Source organism: Schistocerca gregaria, chromosome 3 (genome assembly GCF_023897955.1).
Source record: "Schistocerca gregaria isolate iqSchGreg1 chromosome 3, iqSchGreg1.2, whole genome shotgun sequence".
NCBI lineage: Eukaryota > Metazoa > Arthropoda > Insecta > Orthoptera > Acrididae > Schistocerca > Schistocerca gregaria.
The window spans coordinates 600,703,866-600,721,833 of NC_064922.1; the positions used below are offsets into that span (position 1 = coordinate 600,703,866).

At 43.5% G+C, this 17,968-nt stretch overlaps 2 protein-coding genes across 4 annotated transcripts in view; one reads left to right on the forward strand and one right to left on the reverse strand.

Moving 5' to 3' along the window:
- LOC126355491 (octopamine receptor Oamb-like) overlaps window positions 1-17,968 on the reverse strand; it is an 879,391-nt gene that overhangs the window by 460,438 nt on the left and 400,985 nt on the right. The window lies entirely within an intron of this gene.
- Window positions 1-17,968, forward strand: part of LOC126353965 (protein yellow-like) — a 158,889-nt gene that overhangs the window by 105,147 nt on the left and 35,774 nt on the right. For 2 of the 3 annotated variants that reach the window (XM_050003272.1, XM_050003271.1), the window contains 3 exons: window positions 11,399-11,680; window positions 14,310-14,509; window positions 17,389-17,568. In XM_050003272.1, the coding sequence (XP_049859229.1) occupies window positions 11,416-11,680; window positions 14,310-14,509; window positions 17,389-17,568 (645 nt within the window). In that variant the 5' untranslated portion in view covers window positions 11,399-11,415. Of the gene's footprint in view, window positions 1-4,135; window positions 4,313-11,398; window positions 11,681-14,309; window positions 14,510-17,388; window positions 17,569-17,968 lie in introns of those variants that run through there. The other variant, XM_050003270.1, reaches the window with a different exon arrangement.

A 17,968-nucleotide genomic window follows, 5' to 3' on the forward strand; every position in this document is an offset into this window, starting at 1 on the left:
CAATGTCCGGGAACAACATGTGGTTCTGGTTCCAAGTTAAACTGTCAGTCCCCTTTATCCGGTTTGATATCTTGGGTAAGTTAGGTACTCTCAAGTCGCCGAAGAGCCGCCAAATAGGAAGACATGCACCAGGGCATTCAGCCACACATTGTTTACAGGTCCTGGTACGTAATAAAATGGATCATGTGCACCTGTCCTTTCTACGTTTTTTATTATATAGCTACCAATTTCCGTGACTCAATATGCCACCTTCAGGCGTAAATGATTCTGAGGTGGTGAACTCCAGTTGTATACACGATACCATAATTTAATAACATTTATGAAATAGTTTCCGTAGACTGCTGTAACAACTATGTTGTGTCTGCAACAACTGTTATTACCTAAAAACATAATTCAGTTTGTACGGAACCCCCAGAGTGCGAGTCTTACACTTTTTCGGCTTTTCAGGTAAACTATGTTGAGGTAGATTACATGAATGAATACTCTTCACATAGTATGCTGCCTAAGGAAGCGTTACTACACGCTTACCTAGGTAATAACATGAGACGAAATGCAGTTTAAAACCTGCAAGATGAGAGTGTCCACGATATCTCACTTTTGCTTTTACAGTGCGCCTTATTTACGAGTAGATCATAAACACATACAAATCATGGAATCAGAAGTGGAAAGCAATACTTCCATCAGAAATTTCCGTGTCCTGAAGTGTTACCAGTTCGCGCAGCTTTCTGTTACTTGGCTTTATTTAAGTGATTAAAAAATCAAATCAAATTCACGCATTGGTTAGCCGAGAACATCGATTCGGACGTACAAGTAAATAAATGTATCGATGAGGTTGTAGTTAGCCTTCAGCGAATCAGAATTGTCTTTCAGTCTGAAACATACTTGTTCACGACATAATCAGAAACCAACATTTTGTGTACGTTAGAATGCTTATAGTGCGCTTGCGTAAGGTCTGGATTCGGCCAACACATCAGCTAATAATTTTTAACGATCACAAATTGACGCTCTTCACCTCTAGTAAAACAATTTGAACAATGTAGGCTTGCACCGTGATTCCAAACCCACATTAAACATGACGTTCCTTCGCTTCCTAATTTAAGGAAAGTCGGTGTAGGGTGCACGATGACAGAGGCGTAAGTCACGCCAGGGAGAAACTTTATCACCTGTTTGCTTTCTTCCACGAGATTTCTTCTGATATTAATGAGCTATTTGTCATTCGTTGTCACTTATTCATTAATGTATCTGAACGCCAGATGTTGAAAAAATTGGTGCAGGGCTGGTATTCGACTCGGGTCTCTCTTTTCGCTAGGTGTGGGTCGATGCAGTTCCATCGTTTTATTGTTTCCCCAAGATTACATACTCATCAGTCTCTACGAAAAGCAAGTGTTTTGGTTCGAACCCCGGTCCGGACCAAACTGTTACCATCGTGTGATTTTAGGATGTAGCACACACGCACCAAACTACAGGTGTCAGATAATTATAATTTTCTACGTCCCTCCATGCTTTTCAACAATATAGGTTGGCGCCGCTTTCGACACCGGGTGACAAGTTTCAGTCAAACCTAGAACTTTTAGTCAAATTGTTGCAGGTTCATACAAGCCACATTTAGTTACTGATGAAAAATAATTCCATAGTCAGCGCCTCTTCGATTGTGATGAATGACGGTGATACGTGCAGGTTTCTACTCCCAGTCAGCACAGAACATTACGTCATGTTATTTTTATTTCAGACACTTGCACATGTCGTTGCTGGGGAAATTAACCAATTTGTAACGTCTATTCGCGCCTAGATGTTAAATCTCGATAAGGCAGACGTTCTTCGTATTGTCATTTCAGTTTATCTGTCCTCTGTTGACGATTTCTGATAGTTAACATTCAACTGTGCTTCGTTTACAATCCGATTAAGTGCTAAGTTCGAATACGCGTCCAACACAAAACTTCATGACGTGTCATTCCAAGTTTAAACCAGAGCGCACTTTGTGACTTAAACCATGATCTTCGTGGTTAATTAACAGGAACAGTAGTTGCTGGACTGGAGTCCCAGTTACCACCCCAATACAAAACTGTTCTTAATGCAATTTCCTATTGAAACTTGCTTTTTGAAACGTCATTTTCCGCAATAAATTTGAGTTTACAAGCGTAATGGCTTTGTCATCTCTAATACGATGTTCTCAGATGTTTGAATTATCGTAATACTAATCTGCATCTCGACTGACAGCTATACAGAGCTGTTATTTCTTGTGACATCTTGTAGCAACCATTTTTTGTTGTCAAATGACTGTACCGAAAAGAAGAGGATACGCAAGGTAGTTACGTTATGCCGGTTGTACACAACGCATTTCAGGCCGTTCGCGTACTTTTGAGCAAGATAGAACATAATTTGAGGTTTGATAGTATGGTGACTCTGAACACAAAACGACATATGAGCATACGTCCTTTTCTCAGTAGCCTCCGAGGAAACTAATGAAAAGAATGGGGAACGGGAAAAATTCAGTGATATAACTGAATCACTGTGATTTAATGTTTTGTTTAGTTGTGTACACATCCTCACAAAAGACGTCGCTGCAATCCCTTTTGCAGCTGTTGTCGACAGATGCTCTGTTGCTGATCCGACCTCCTTAAAGCAATCCTTTACTTCAACACACGTATGTAAAATATGAATGAGAAGTTCCATATAGTAAAGAATGTCCTGTCTGCTGATTCGGTCGAAATGTCCGAAATTGGAGTAGCATCAGCTCAACTGGTGTATTAGTCAGTTGCCGTGAAGACAAATCGGAACCCTACTGCTAGAATGTGCAGACCACCAAGCCAAAAAACAGGAAAAGACGTAGGGTTGCAGAAAAATGACCTATGGTCAATAAAGAGAACACTACGCGGACTAAAGTCGCTTTGATTGTTTTCGCATGTGAGTGCTGGTGTAGGAGGACATGCGAGTGACGAGCTTTGTTTTCAAATAGCTGCATGACGGATACGGCCGGATAAAGGGTGTATGTCCTCTTGACGTTTTTGTTCAAAATCATCAATACTATCACCTCTGAAACCATATACTTTTTCCTCCTGGCTCACCCTGTATACTTTTAGTGTGCTCCAAAAAATACGGGAACATCTGATCGCACAATACATGAAGCTTCAGTTGACGAAATACTGACAGTTCACTCCTGCTATACAGGTGGTGCGTCGCGCTCTTTCTACTGGCCCCGAGTCAGAACTATTCTGTTCTTTAAATAAAGGTATTAATTTTACAAAACCGTATATAAGAGAATGTTTGTAATTATATAGCTTCGTTAATAGTTCTTAATAACTGATAACCGTCTGGTACGTGAAGTATCATTTAAATCAACGATAGTGGCCTCGAATGAAATATATTCCTTTACCATTATTTACTGAATTAAATTCAAGTATATTTGAGTTGTTAGAAACTAAAAGCAAACACAGAACACAAATTCCCACCGACCGTCTTTCCCCATAGTTCTCTTTCATTACAACGTGTCCCCCCCTCCCCCCGCCCCAGCCCCACTCCACTGTTACCTTTTTCATTCCGCTTTCACCTCAAGAAATAAAAATACCCTCCATTGATCTATATGGCAATATATTTCAAATATTAAAACTAGTTTATTCAGGAGGCATTTGTTGCTGAGTAACTGACCTTTTAACATTAGTGAAACCTGGGATCTTTGTACGTTTGTACGAATCATCGAGAATAGTAATTGCCAGCTGCTATAAAAAAAGATCAGTAATTTGAGTCTTAAATCAGGATAAATTTCTTTCTTAGAAAGCAAGTCATTATATTCTTGATCAAAATAAAAAAAAGAAAACAAGAAATAACGAGCTGAAGGAATAAACGACGATCGTAAAAACATGTGAAAACATATAATTACTTTCCAGTTGTTAAAAGCTTCTATAATCCTTAGAAAACCATAGAATTTCCACTTTATTAAAAAAAACACGAAAACCTACCCTATATGCTTTCAGAGGCCACTAACTAAGGCAAAGTACAGTCGTTCAGTCCGGCTTGCAGAACCAGTTGGTTACTGAGTGTACTAAGACAAAGTCTCGTCGTCCTTCACTGTAGCTTTCAGAACCGGTTTCAGATAAGATAAGTGCCACCGACCTATTTTCAGTATCATTTGACTTTCAGTCAACCAGTAATATTCCGATCAGTAACACACGTAAGTGAGCGACGGCAGTATGTTGTCGGTATAAAAATGTGATGGCGAAGGCAGTATCGACGTCGTACCTTCACAACAGAGATTTCAGTTACATCTGGCGATTACGTTTACTATTGGCGAACTGACACGTTTCACTACCTTCTAGTGAGTATCGTTATCAAAATTCCCTAATTTTATTGAGTAGTAAGATAGGCGAGACTTTTACCAGAAATTAATGGAACTGCATTTATGCAGTACGTTAATGCACTAATTTTCTGAACTGATCTAATGTTTGTCAAATTAATTTATTCATTACTCTAATTTAAGCATTAAGAAATATTGATATTTAACACTTAGCAAAGTCTTCATCCTCTTGTTCCACTACATATCTGAGTTCACGAAACCGTAAACTGTTGTTTGGAGTTAATCGCAGTGTGGAATCATGTTATAGAATCGACCGTCCACTGCGAGTTAAGAAAAAAAAATTGTTCTAGTAACTTATGACACTTCCACTTACTTTGGTTTCAGCTGCGATTCTCTGTGATACTGAATGAATCAAGTCATCAATCTGTAGGTGAATGATTCTGCAAGGATAAGTGGGTTACCAGTACAGATTCACTTGCTGAAAATGCGAAATGTCATCATGTTTATGAGGGTTGTTGTTGCAGTCTTCAGTCCAGAGGCTGGTTTGAAGCAGCTCTCTATGCTACTCTATTCTGTGCTAGCTTCTTTATTTTCAAGTAACTTCTGCACCCTACATACTTCTGAATCCGCTTAGTGTGTTCATCTCTTGGACTTCCTCTACGATTTTTGCCCTTCACGCTGCCCTCCAGTATTAAACTGGTGATCCCTTGATGCCACAGAACATGTCCTACTGACCGATTCCTTCTTCTAGACAAGTGGTGCCACAAATTACTCTTCTCCCCAATTCTGTGCGGTACCTTCTTAATGGTTATATGATCTACCAATCTAATCTTCAACATTCTTCTGTAGCACCACATTTCGAACTTTCTGCTCTCTTAGTGGCTAAAATTTTTATCGCCCACGTTTCTCATCCATACATGGCTACACTCTATTCAAATACTTTGAGAAAAGACTTCCTGACACTTAAATCCATTCTCCCTTCTTCAGAAACGCATTCCTTGTCATTGCCAATCTACATTTTATATCCTCTCTACTTCTACCATCATCAATTGTTTTGATCCCCAAATAACAAAACCCATCTACTACTATAAGTGTCTCATTTCCTGGTAAAATTCCCTCAGCATCACCTGATTTAGTTAGACTACATTCCATTATCATCGTTTTGGTTTTGTTGGTGTTCATCCCGTAGCCTCCTTTCAAGATACTGTCCATTCCGTTCAAATACTCTTACAGGTACTTTTCTGTCTCTGACAGAATTACAATGTCATCTGCAAACATCGACTTTTTTATTTCTTCTCCGTGGATTTTAATTCTCCAAATTTTTCTTTCGTTTCCCTTACTGCTTGCTCAATGTACAGATTGAATAACATCGGGGATAGGTTACAATCCTGTCTCGCTCCCTTCTCAACCACTGCTTCCCTTTCATACCCCTCGACGCTTATAACGTCCATCTTGTTACTATAAGAATTGTAAACAGCCCTTCCCTCCGCGTATTTGACCCCTGCCAACTTCTGAATTTGAAGGAGATTATTCCAGTCAACAGAGTCAAAAGCTTTCTCTAAGTTTACAAATGCTATAAACGTAGGTTAGCCTGTCCTTAATCTAAAGGAAGTCTTATTGTCAGTAATGTCTCACGTGTTCCAACATTTCTACGGAATCCAAACTGATCATCCCCAAGGTCGGCTTCTACCAGTTTTTCTGCCCGTCTTCTGTAAAGAATTCGTGTCAGTATTTTGCAACCGTGACTTATGAAACTGATAGTTCACTAATTTTCACACTTGTCAATACCTGCTTTCTTTGGAATTGGAATTATTGTATTCTTCTTGAAGTCTGAGGGTATTTCACCTATCTCATACATCTTGCTTACCAGATGGTAGAGTTCTGTCAGGGCTGCCTCTCCCAAGGCTATTAGTAGTCCTATTGGAATACTGTCTGCTCTCGGGGCCTTTTTTCGACTTAGATCTTTCAGCGCTCTGGCAAATTCTTCACTTAAAATCATATCTCCCCTTTCATCTTCACCTACGTCCTCCTCCATTTCCATAATATTGCCCACAAGAACATCTCCCTTGTAATAGACCCTCTGTGTATAGCTTCCTCCTTTTGCTTTCCCTTCTTTGCTTGGAACTGGTTTTCCATCTGAACTCTTGATATTCATACAAGTGGTTCTCTTTACTCCAAAGGTCCCATTAATTTTCCTGTAGGCAGTATCCATCTTATCCCTACCGATATATGCCTCTACATTCTTACATTTGTCCTCAGCCATCCCTGCTTAGCCATTTTGCACTTCCAGTCGATCTCATTTACGAGACGTTTGTATTCCTTCTTTCCTGTTTCATTGACTGCATTTTTGTGCTTTCTCCTTTCATCAATTAAATTCAATATCTCATCTGTTACCCAAGGATTTCTGCTAGGCCTCATGTTTTTACCTACTTGATCCTCTGCTGCTTTCACTGTTTCATCTCTCAAATCTACCCACTCTTTTTCTGCTGCATTTCTTTCCCCTGTTCTTGTCCATCGTTCCCTAAAGCTTTCTTTTAAACTCTCTACAACCTTTGGTTCTTTCAGTTTATCCAGGTCCCATCTCCTTAAATTCCTACCTTTCTTGTGAGTATACTGCAGAAAAGAACATTCCTAATAATGTTCTTCATGTTCATTTCTACACTGAAAACAAGGACATGCGTTACTTCGCAAACTACTGATCACCCTTGTGGAAGCATGCCTTTTAATGGTAGTCATAGAACGTTATTTACATTTTTGCACAATCTGGGCTTTCAGTGCAGACCTTTCTGTGGATGTAAGCATTTTATTGGTAAAGAAAGAGGAAGGTCATGAAGGGTTATAACCTGTTACTTATTAACGACCTAATCCGTTTCTCGTAAAGGAACCCAAAGTGCGACGACTTAATTTTTGCCGAACGAAAGAGCTGAGAACTATGATTAGCAATTAACTCAAGGCATCCCATGCTACAGGTCTCTGAGTTCCGACAGGCAGCAATTTAAAACGATGTATTCTTATAATCCTATCTGCATAATATTTGCACCAGATTCATTTAACAAGGAAGTCCCCCACTTGCTGAAAATCAGCTTACGTCATTTATTAGGCCGTCAGTGAGGCAACATCTTCCATTTCCGCAGCTGAACAGGCGGTGAAACGTTCGTTTGACAAACTGAAGGCACTTATTTCCAGTTACATGAATGGTTACTGGCATAAATTTTTGAATTTTTTGCGTGTTTGACTGCTTACTAGACGCAGACTCTCTTTGAATAGCAGTTACAGTATGTGATCAAAAGTATCCGGACAGTCCCAAAAACACACGTTTTTCATATTAGGTGCATTGTGCTGCCACCTACTGCCAGGTACCACATATCAGCGACCTTAGTAGTCATAAGACATCGTGAGAGAGCAGAGTGGGACGCTCCACGAAACTCACGGACTTCGAACGTGGTCGGGTGACTGGGTGTCATTTCTGTCATACGTCTGTGTGCGAGATTTCCACACTCCTTAACATCCCTAGATCCACTATTTCCGATGTGACAGTGAAGTGGAAATGTGAAGGGAGACGTACAGCACAAAAGTGTGCAGACCGATCTCATCTGTTGACTAACAGAGATCGCCGACAGTTGAGGAGGCTCGTAATGTGTAATAGGCAGACATCTATGCAAACAATCACACAGGAATCCCAAACTGCATGAGGATCCACTGCACGTACTATGATAGTTAGGCGGGAGGTGAGAGAACTTGGATTTCATGGCGGACCGGCTGCTCATAAGCCACACATCGCGCCGGTAAATGCCGAACGACGGATCGCTTGGTGTAAAGAGCGTAAACATTTGACGATTGAATAGTGAAGTCACGAATCACGGTACATAATATGACGAACCGAAGGCAAAATGGGTATGGGGAATGCCCGGTGAACGTCATCTGCCAGCGTGTGTAGTGCCAACAGTAAAATTCAGAGGCGGTAGTGTTAGGGTGTGGTCGTGTTTTTCATGGAGGGGGCTTGCGTCCCTGGTTGTTTTGCGTGGCATTATCACAGCACTGTTGAAGCGCAATTCGGAGATGGCGATTGCATCTTTGATCACGATCGAGAACCTGTTCATAATGCACGGCCTGCTGAGTGGTTACACGACAGTAACATCCCTGTAATGGACTGGCATGCACAGACTCCTGACCTGAATCCTACAGATAACCTTTTTAATATTTTTTAAAGCCGACTTCGTGCCGGGCCTCACTGACCGACATCGATACCTCTCCTCAGTGCAACATTCCTTGAAGAATGGGCTGCCATACCCCAAAAAACCGTCCTGTACCTTATTGAACGTGTGGCTGCAAGAGTGGAAGCTGTCATCAAGGCTAAGGATAGGCCAACACCACGTCGATTTCCAGCACTATCAATGGAGGGCGCCACGCGCCTGGAAGTAATTTTCAGTCAGGTGTCCGGATACTTTTGATCACATAGTGTATGTGTAAACTACTGCTTCTTGTATCGACACTTGTGTCGCCCAAGTGTTTTTTTTTTTTTGTCTATTTCGGTTAGAAGAGCTCAGTGTCCGTTAGACTGTCAGTGAGGCTGTACTAACCGTTCCCGCAGGTTAACAGGCGAGTAAAGTATCCGTTTGTAATTATTTTACGAGCGTCAGGCAGGAGCGAATTATTTCGAGTTACCTGTATGGTTACTAGCTTAAATTGTAAATTTCTTACGTGTTTGTGTCCATACTAAACACATTCTAGCGTTTTAACAACTGTGTAGTGTAGAGTTTTGCGGTCTTTGGTATGGACAGCGAGTGTGATTGCGGTGTTCGGATGCACAATGAGTTAGTGATGATTCGCCACAGATCCAGGCGTTGCTGGGTTCGGTCACGCAGCTTGATGCTGTTAATGTTCATCACTGTGAGGTGCCGAACGTGGAGATCCGAGGGACGTATACCACGTTCTACGTCTCCAAAAATCGATCCAATGCTGTTTATGTCCTTGTTACTGGCCGAAATGAGGCTTAAAAATAACCAGTGGTTGATGGGGTTATCTTTAAGAAGTGTGACAGGCAGCACAAGACTTTCCAGAGGCCTATCGAATGGCCTCCACGGTTGGTCAGACAAACGGGTTCAAAGTACTGTCTTGGGAGATACAGGCTCTGAGCCATTGTTTGTCCTGTTTTAGAGAAAGTCTCTCAACCTTCAAGGAGCGGACATTCACATAAGGTGGGATTACTCGTAGTCTATAGCTCCAATTTTAGGCACGTAATGAGGGTTCTTTGGTACGTGGCTGCTAGGGAGGGGAAGAAATCCAGTGTACAGTCCTCGTGCGTCCAGGCGGAAAACGTCCAGGATGTGTAATGGGTCCTCCCACACGCCATGATGAGAACAAGGTGCAATCGGCCTCTAGTCGATACTAATTATGTAAGACGATTTGGGTCGGAAGAGTTTCTATACGCTTCGGGCGTTTAGCCGAATCAGCTAAAACTGCCAGTTCCGCTATCCGTGGGAATAGCATCACCGACAGTACCGACTGTCGACCTTAGTTACAGAGCCCAGTGTAACGTCTGAATAAGGCAACCGTGTAGGCTGCTGATTCCTCATCTTGCGTCTTAGAGTGGTGGGCTATCAGGTTCCGCTAAATAGGTAAAGCTACATACGCAAGCGAGAAGGCTGCTGTATTGAGTGGAATGGAAGGTTTTTTTTAGGTTAGAGGATCTCAGTAAAGAAGAAAATGTCAAAGCTTGTCGGTCAAAGACCAGACAAGAGATGAAGTAAGAGCTACAGCTATTATAGTATAAACTCCGACAGCTATGTTGAGAAAAGAACTCAAGGCGTCAATGCGATGGGTGTACAATAAATAATACAACACGATTTTTCTGAAACCAGGTTGGTGTTAATCGACACTTAAATACACTATATTGTTGCCAATATTTCTTGGCTACAAACCCCTGTATTTCCCCATAATATCCATTCAATGCGACGTCGCTACGCCACCTTACTGAGAGGGACCGTATACCTGCATGTTACCATCCTACTGGTCAACGTTGCAACCAACGTCTTCCTGCATCGATGAGCTCCCCATCGTCCTAACCGCTTCCTGTGGAGTGCATTCATCACTGAAAGGCGTGAAATCCGGGCTGTAGGGAGGATGGGGAAGAACAGCCCAAGGATGTTTTGTGAACTCTTCTAGACGTTAGTTCGCATTTTTATGGCGACGAACACACTGAAGTGTTGTCCTTGATTTCTTGAGGACAGCACAGTAGGCTTCTGAGTTGATCGTTACACCGTGCGGGAGAATATCACACAGAATAATGCGTTCAGAGTCTCAAAAGACCATAGTCATAATTTTACTGGCTGAGGGAGCAGCTTTGAACTTTTATTGCGGAGGAGATATGGTGTGGCGCTACTCCATGATTGCCGAATTGTTTCCGGTCCGAAGTGATAAACCTATATTTCTTAGCCTGTGACGATGTTCGACGAAAATTGTTATGAACAGTCACGTAGTGCGCAAGCAATCCGCACAAATGATCCTTCGTCGCTCTTTGTGGTCTTCTGTGAGGTAGCTAGGAACACAGCGGGTGCGCATGTTTTGAGTACCCCAACTGGTGGACTAGTGTGTCAACAATTCAGACGTCCAGTTGGGCAGCGAGGTGTTTGATTGTGATCCATCGATAAGATCGAATGACAGTGACCTCAAGTTCCAACACAGCAGGACCCATAGCTATCGCGGACTGCACGCACGCGGAAGATCGGGCAAGTATGTGCGACCAACGACTCGCCGTGCTTTTCTTGACTGCCAGTTTTCCGAGGACATTCTGGAAGTCCTGATAATATTTGCGATACTTTGGTTTTACGCCAGAACGGTCCCAATAAGAGCTCTCTGCTTGGAACACTCCTCCGTTACAGACGCCATGGCCATACACCTTTTAATACCTTGTGAATACTGCAGATGACTATGTCCTTTCATGCAAGAAGTGGTAAGCCATATGACTGTTAACGTTTTCTCTAGCGTACAACATAATTTAGAAATACCGATTTTCATACTGATGGTGATTTCGCACGTTAGACACTACATAGGTAACAGAAGTTAATTACTCGCGTTTTTGACATTAATCATGTACTCAATCCACAGGTGTGGAACCCAAAAGAATGGCACGCAAACATTGTGGCATTGCACTGCTGCTGCTGTTATCGCTAGCAATTGCAGATGCACATCGGAATCGAAAAATCAAAACGACAGCGGTTAACAGCGACGAACTGAAGGATGATTCCAGGTCAGGGAAGCCTGAACTAGTGACCGTTATTGCTTTAAAGGAGGCGAAATTCGACTTTGGTGACAACGCAACCGTGGAGCAATATCTACGAGACAGCGGCAACTACGATCCCAAATCTGTGCTACCGTATGACGTAACAGGTGAGTTACAATAGATGTTAGCGTGATACCAGCCTTATCTAAAGTCAATCGTGCAATGGAATACGACTCACATTCTGGTGTTGTTTGTAGGAGTTAGTTACAAGTCTAATAGTCCATATTGTTAACTGTAGTTGTTACATTGTCATTCCTGTGAAGGAGCGCAATGAAATAGTTATTATCTATATACCCAGCTTTAAAGGTGAGAGAACCTAAGTTATACTTCTTTTTTACAACTGATTTCGGCTGATTTACAATTCATAACCTGAATAAAGTAAATTCAGTTTACTGATGGTTCAGTATTTACAGGGACGCTCAAAAAGTAACGCAACAAATTTTTATCTGAAACTAGGTTAATTTTATTTAGGATTCCTGTAACCCACATGGTTCCCCACTCTACTGGCTATGAAAATGTATTTTTCAACAAAATATCCATTCAATGCTACGACCTTACGCTACCTTGCAGGGAGAGCCTGTACGCCCATATGGTACTACTCTAGCGGGCGACATCAGAGCCTGCGTCTTGCTGCATCAATAAGTTCCCATATCGTTCACGTAGTGCTTGCCGCAGAATGCAGCCTTCGTTAGGCCAGGTAGATGGAAGTAGGAAGGTACGAGCTCCGGGCTGTATGTTGGATTAGAAAAACTGTCCAATGAAGGTTCGTGAGAGCCTCCATGGTGTGCAGAGTTGTGTGAGGCCTTTCGTTGTCATGGAGAAGGAGACGTGTCGAACACACTAAAAATAAATGTCGTGTGACTAGGGCCTCCCGACGGGTAGACTGTTCGCCGGGTAGAAGTCTTTCGATTTGACGGCACTTTGGTGACTTGCGCGGCGATGGGAATGAAGTTATGATGATTACAACAACACAACACCCAGTCTCTGAGCGGAGAAAACCTCTGACCCAGTCAGGAATTGAGCCCGGGCACTTAGGATTGAAATCCTGTTGCGCTGACCACCTAGCTACACTGAAATCGTTTCTTCAAATTCCTAAGGGTAGCTCAACATGCTTCAGAGATGATCGTTGTACCATGAGGGTATTCTTATTTCTTACGTTATTTTTGTGGCTTTAATTTCAGAATGGAGTAAAGACGATCATTTTCAATATCAGAATCCCAGAATCCCAGATGACCTCCGCCATGTCTTTCCCCGCTGAGAATGCGGCTTTGAACTTTTTCTCTGGAGGACAGATATTGTGCCCCAATCATTCGATTGCTGTTTTATTTCAAGTTCGAAGTGGTGAACCTGTTTCATGCAATCTGACGATTTTCGACAAAAAATTGTCACGATCAACCTCATAACGAGCAAGCAGTCTGGTACGGTTGATCCTTCGCGGCTCTTTTGGTCTTCTCTTAAGCGGTGAGGAACCCAGCGGTTCCACACCTTTGACTTGGCCAACTCATGGACGAGTGTGTCAGCACTACCAACAGAGACGTCGAGTCGTGCAGCGAGGTGTTTGGTTGTGTTCAATCAATGACCTCGAATGAGAGTGTCCATAGATTCCAGTATGGGGGAGTCACAAATGTGTTCGGCCAGCGAGTACACCGGAGATGGGACACCTTTGTGCGACCGCGTTGCGGTGCAAACGAGTCACCGCGCTTTCGTTGAATTCTGCAAGCGCCTATGAATATCCTCCATGATCTGGTTTTCCGCTAAAAGAAACTCAATGCTTTCTTTTTGTAATTCTCGTAATTTACAGACGCCACTTTCAAGGGTAACTACACCACCACCATCCATCAGCTTTGTTATGGTATATCACATCAACTACACTGTGTTGGATGGGTTGCCACAACATCACAATACTATCAACATTAAGTACCGTCTTTGAGTAAAATGAGTAATGAGCTATAGTTATCCAACAGTTTGCGTGTCTTCTCAGCCATTGAGTTGGCTCTTCAAATTTTTCACTTGCTTATAGGGATTTATTCTTAGTTCTTACGTTATTTTTGTGGCTTTAATTTCAGAATGGAGTAAAGAGGATCATTTTCAATATCAGTCTCAAAATTTATTATCAGCCCATGGCAGTAAAAACACTTTCCTTCCAAAGTCACCTACAAACTATCTCGAGGTTATAGCGCACATGTATGTATGCAGCTTTTTAGTGTCTTCATCGAATAAAGCATCACAAAGACCAGTAGTAGGTTTCCCATCTTGTAAGTAAGGTAAAGCTAATAGGAAAAAGCTAAAAAACTTAAATATGTCCATGAGATAAACCTGTAACAGGTGTGGCTAGCACAATGGACTCGCATTCGGGGGGACGGCGGTTCAATCCCGCATCCGGCCATCCTGATTTAGGTTTACCCTGATTTCCCTAAATCGCTCCAGGCAAATGCCGGGATGGATCCTCTGAAAGGGCCCGGCCGACTTCCTTCCCGTTCCTTCCCTAATCCGAAGAGACTGATGACTTCGCTGTCTGGTCTCCTCTCCCAAACAACCCAACCCCTTTATAACAGGTTTATATGATAATTTTAATAACACGAAGAGACTGAGATACCACTTCGTACGGTGCGTGTGTGACATGCATGGGACATGCAGTAGATTGCAGCTCATTGGCATGTTTTTAAACTATAAAACGAGCCCTCTGTTGACTCGTCAAGCTGATGATACTAACAACATCTCCTCTACTGACTGCAGTGGACACAGCATCCCGCAACCGCATATTTGTGGCGACGCCACAGGTTGCGCGAGGCATCCCGGTCTCTCTCAGCACTTCCCCATTCCAGGATCCAGGCAGCTCGTCGCTGAAGCCGTATCCCAGCCTGGACATGCATCGCACAACCGAGGACACCATCACAGACTGTAACACGCAGCTGGTGTCCGTCTTCACTACCACGGTGAGACGCCGGCGCCAGCGTTCCCAACTGCCTAACATTCATAGTGCTGTAGCCAAGCCACCTGACTGTTGAATTTATGGTGTTACTAGCAGCTAATTCGAATTAATTTTATCGATGTTGATGTAAGAGGGTGGTGGTGAATAATTCAGTGCAACAGAGAGAAAATTTAGTGACTCGGGAGATATCACGAAAGGTGTCCAGTAGCCTTCCACACTGGGTCCATCCCTATTCTTTGCATACAGTGTATGCTAGAAATATTGAGAGAGACTTTCAGAAGCTGTAGAAGTTACCTTGAGGAACAATTCGAGAATAGCAACCAGATTCTGGAAGCGTCATCCAACGGCGGTACACAGCTTTGAACTTACAGGCCCCAGTACCTGCCATTAGGCCACTCCTCTGACAGCCAACGTGACTTTGTATGCTAACGGACCATGGGTGTTAAGTCTCACAATGTTGTTTGTTATTCAGTGATCGCGACTGGTTGACACGGTCGCCTGGAAACATCTGGAGATTCTCAACAGTGCTCCGTATGCAGAAGAAAAAAATAAACTGCTGCTGGAAACCCGTTTCCAAAACCGTCGTCCACCAAGGCAGAAGGGCAACACATTAATCGGAGACAAGGCTTGTTTACACTGCAGATAGCTCCATCTACTCCACTGTCGATCGTGCCAATCAGTTACGATCACTAAATAACAAACAACACTGTGAGCCGTTTGCCAAAGTACCGTCAGCATACAAAGTCACATTTGCTGCCGAATGGGGGCCCTTATGGCAGACGCCAGCAACTATACCTGCGACGCCACATAGTATCGCTGTATGACGTTTCCAGACATGGGTTCCTATTTTCCATTTGTGCCTAAAGACACCGACTACAGCTGCTTGAAGTTTATCGCAACATTTCTCGAATACCTTGTATATGAATTATCTACAAATTTACACACATTTGGTAGTTTTTGCAGATGAGACCAAGTGTTGCAATTAATATCTTGAGTACAATTAATAAGTGGTTCTCTGCAAATGAACTCTGGATTCAGTTCTGTGCTGTAACTAGAATAACATCACAAGTTAAAATACACTCCTGGAAATTTAAATAAGAACACTGTGAATTCATTGTCCCAGGAAGGGGAAACTTTATTGACACATTGCTGGGGTCAGATAAATCACATGATCACACTGACAGAACCACAGGCACATAGACACAGGCAACAGAGCATGCACAATGTCGGCACTAGTACAGTGTATATCCACCTTTCGCAGCAATGCAGGCTGCTATTCTCCCATGGAGACGATCGTAGAGATGCTGGATGTAGTCCTGTGGAACGGCTTGCCATGCCGTTTCCACCTGGCGCCTCAGTTGAACCAGCGTTCGTGCTGGACGTGCAGACCGCGTGAGACGACGCTTCATCCAGTCCCAAACATGCTCAATGGGGGACAGATCCGGAGATCTTGCTGGCCAGGGTAGTTGACTTACACCATCTAGAGCACGTTGGGTGGCACGGGATATATGCGGACGTACATTGTCCTGTTGGAACAGCAAGTTCCCTTGCCGGTCTAGGAATGGTAGAACGATGGGTTCGATGACGGTTTGGATGTACCGTGCACTATTCAGTGTCCCCTCGACGATCACCAGAGGTGTACGGCCAGTGTAGGAGATCGCTCCCCACACCATGATGCCGGGTGTTGGCCCTGTGTGCCTCGGTCGTATGCAGTCCTGATTGTGGCGCTCACCTGCACGGCGCCAAACACGCATACGACCATCATTGGCACCAAGGCAGAAGCGACTCAACGCTGAAGACGACACGTCTCCATTCGTCCCTCCATTCACGCCTGTCGCGACACCACTGGAGGCGGGCTGAACGATGTTGGGGCGTGAGCGGAAGACGGCCTAACGGTGTGCGGGACCGTAGCCCAGCTTCATGGAGACGGTTGCGAATGGTCCTCGCCGATACCCAAGGAGCAACCGTGTCCCTAATTTTCTGGGAAGTGGCGGTGCGGTCCCCTACGGCACTGCGTAGGATCCTACGGTCTTGGCGTGCATCCGTGCGTCGCTGCGGTCCGGTCCCAGGTCGACGGGCACGTGCACCTTCCGCCGACCACTGGCGACAACATCGATGTACTGTGGAGACCTCACGCCCCACGTGTTGAGCAATTCGGCGGTACGTCCATCCGGCCTCCCGCATGCCCACTATACGCCCTCGCTCAAAGTCCGTCAACTGCACATACGGTTCACGTCCACGCTGTCGCGGCATGCTACCAGTGTTAAAGACTGCGATGGAGCTCCGTATGCCACGGCAAACTGGCTGACACTGACGGCGGCGGTGCACAAATGCTGCGCAGCTAGCGCCATTCGACGGCCAACACCGCGGTTCCTGGTGTGTCCGCTGTGCCGTGCGTGTGATCATTGCTTGTACAGCCCTCTCGCAGTGTCCGGAGCAAGTATGGTGGGTCTGACACACCGGTGTCAATGCGTTCTTTTTTCCATTTCCAGGAGTGTGTACATCATTGTAATGACTCAGTGAATGCAGTAGAATTTTTGTGGTGTGGATATAGACGGAATTCTGAACTGTATGAAACGCGTTATTGAGATTCTCCAACAGCTATTCTCAGTAACTTGTGTTATTGCATAATATCTCCTGTTGGAAACATGGAAATAATTTTATATAACTTATTATGCAATTTTGCACTCTTTATGGTATTACGGCATAATTTTATGAGGTATCTGATGTATTAGTAAGAAATTACTAATTGTACAAAAGCAAGCAGAGACAGCAATATGTTGTAAAGTTTTGTGACGGGGACAAAAGAGGAGTCATTTTAGTGTCGAGGCGTAGAGGGAATGCAAATAGGTAAATCCTCTAACATAGGCGATTTTGTTTCAGAAAACGTCGGCAGATGAGGATACGCTCTTCGCCATGGACAGTGGTGTTTTGGACATAATCAAGAACCCGAAAGCGGCGTGTCCCCCTAAAATTGTCAGCTTCGACTTGGAAACCGACAAGGTCAAAAGCGTGACAATAATAGAGAATGCTGCCTGCAACTCTATTTACACTTTAATTCGGGTGAGTTTTAAAGTGAAATGGTAATCCGTTATTTTTATCGATGTAATAAATTGTTCGAGAGTACATGTTGCGCTTTCACGAGTGCAAATCAAGCCATTTTCCCCAGGTACAGAAAGCTTTAGTTAAGCAGATAGGTATATTAACATATTAGCATCTTGTGAGGTTGACTCGTTTTTTAAATATAGCTTGAAATTCGTATAATCTAAAATTTCTATTTCCAAAGATAACTGCCTTTTACTTTTCCTATAAATTAAAAGCTGTATTTATTTTTTACTTAATAGTTACTTACCCTGCCCCCTCCCCCCTCCAGAATCGCACATGTACCTTGCCTCTGGTGGGGAGCGAAAGGGTATCTATTGAGAAGCTACAAAAATGTGTGGTTCCTGAAAAGGCTCAGCAG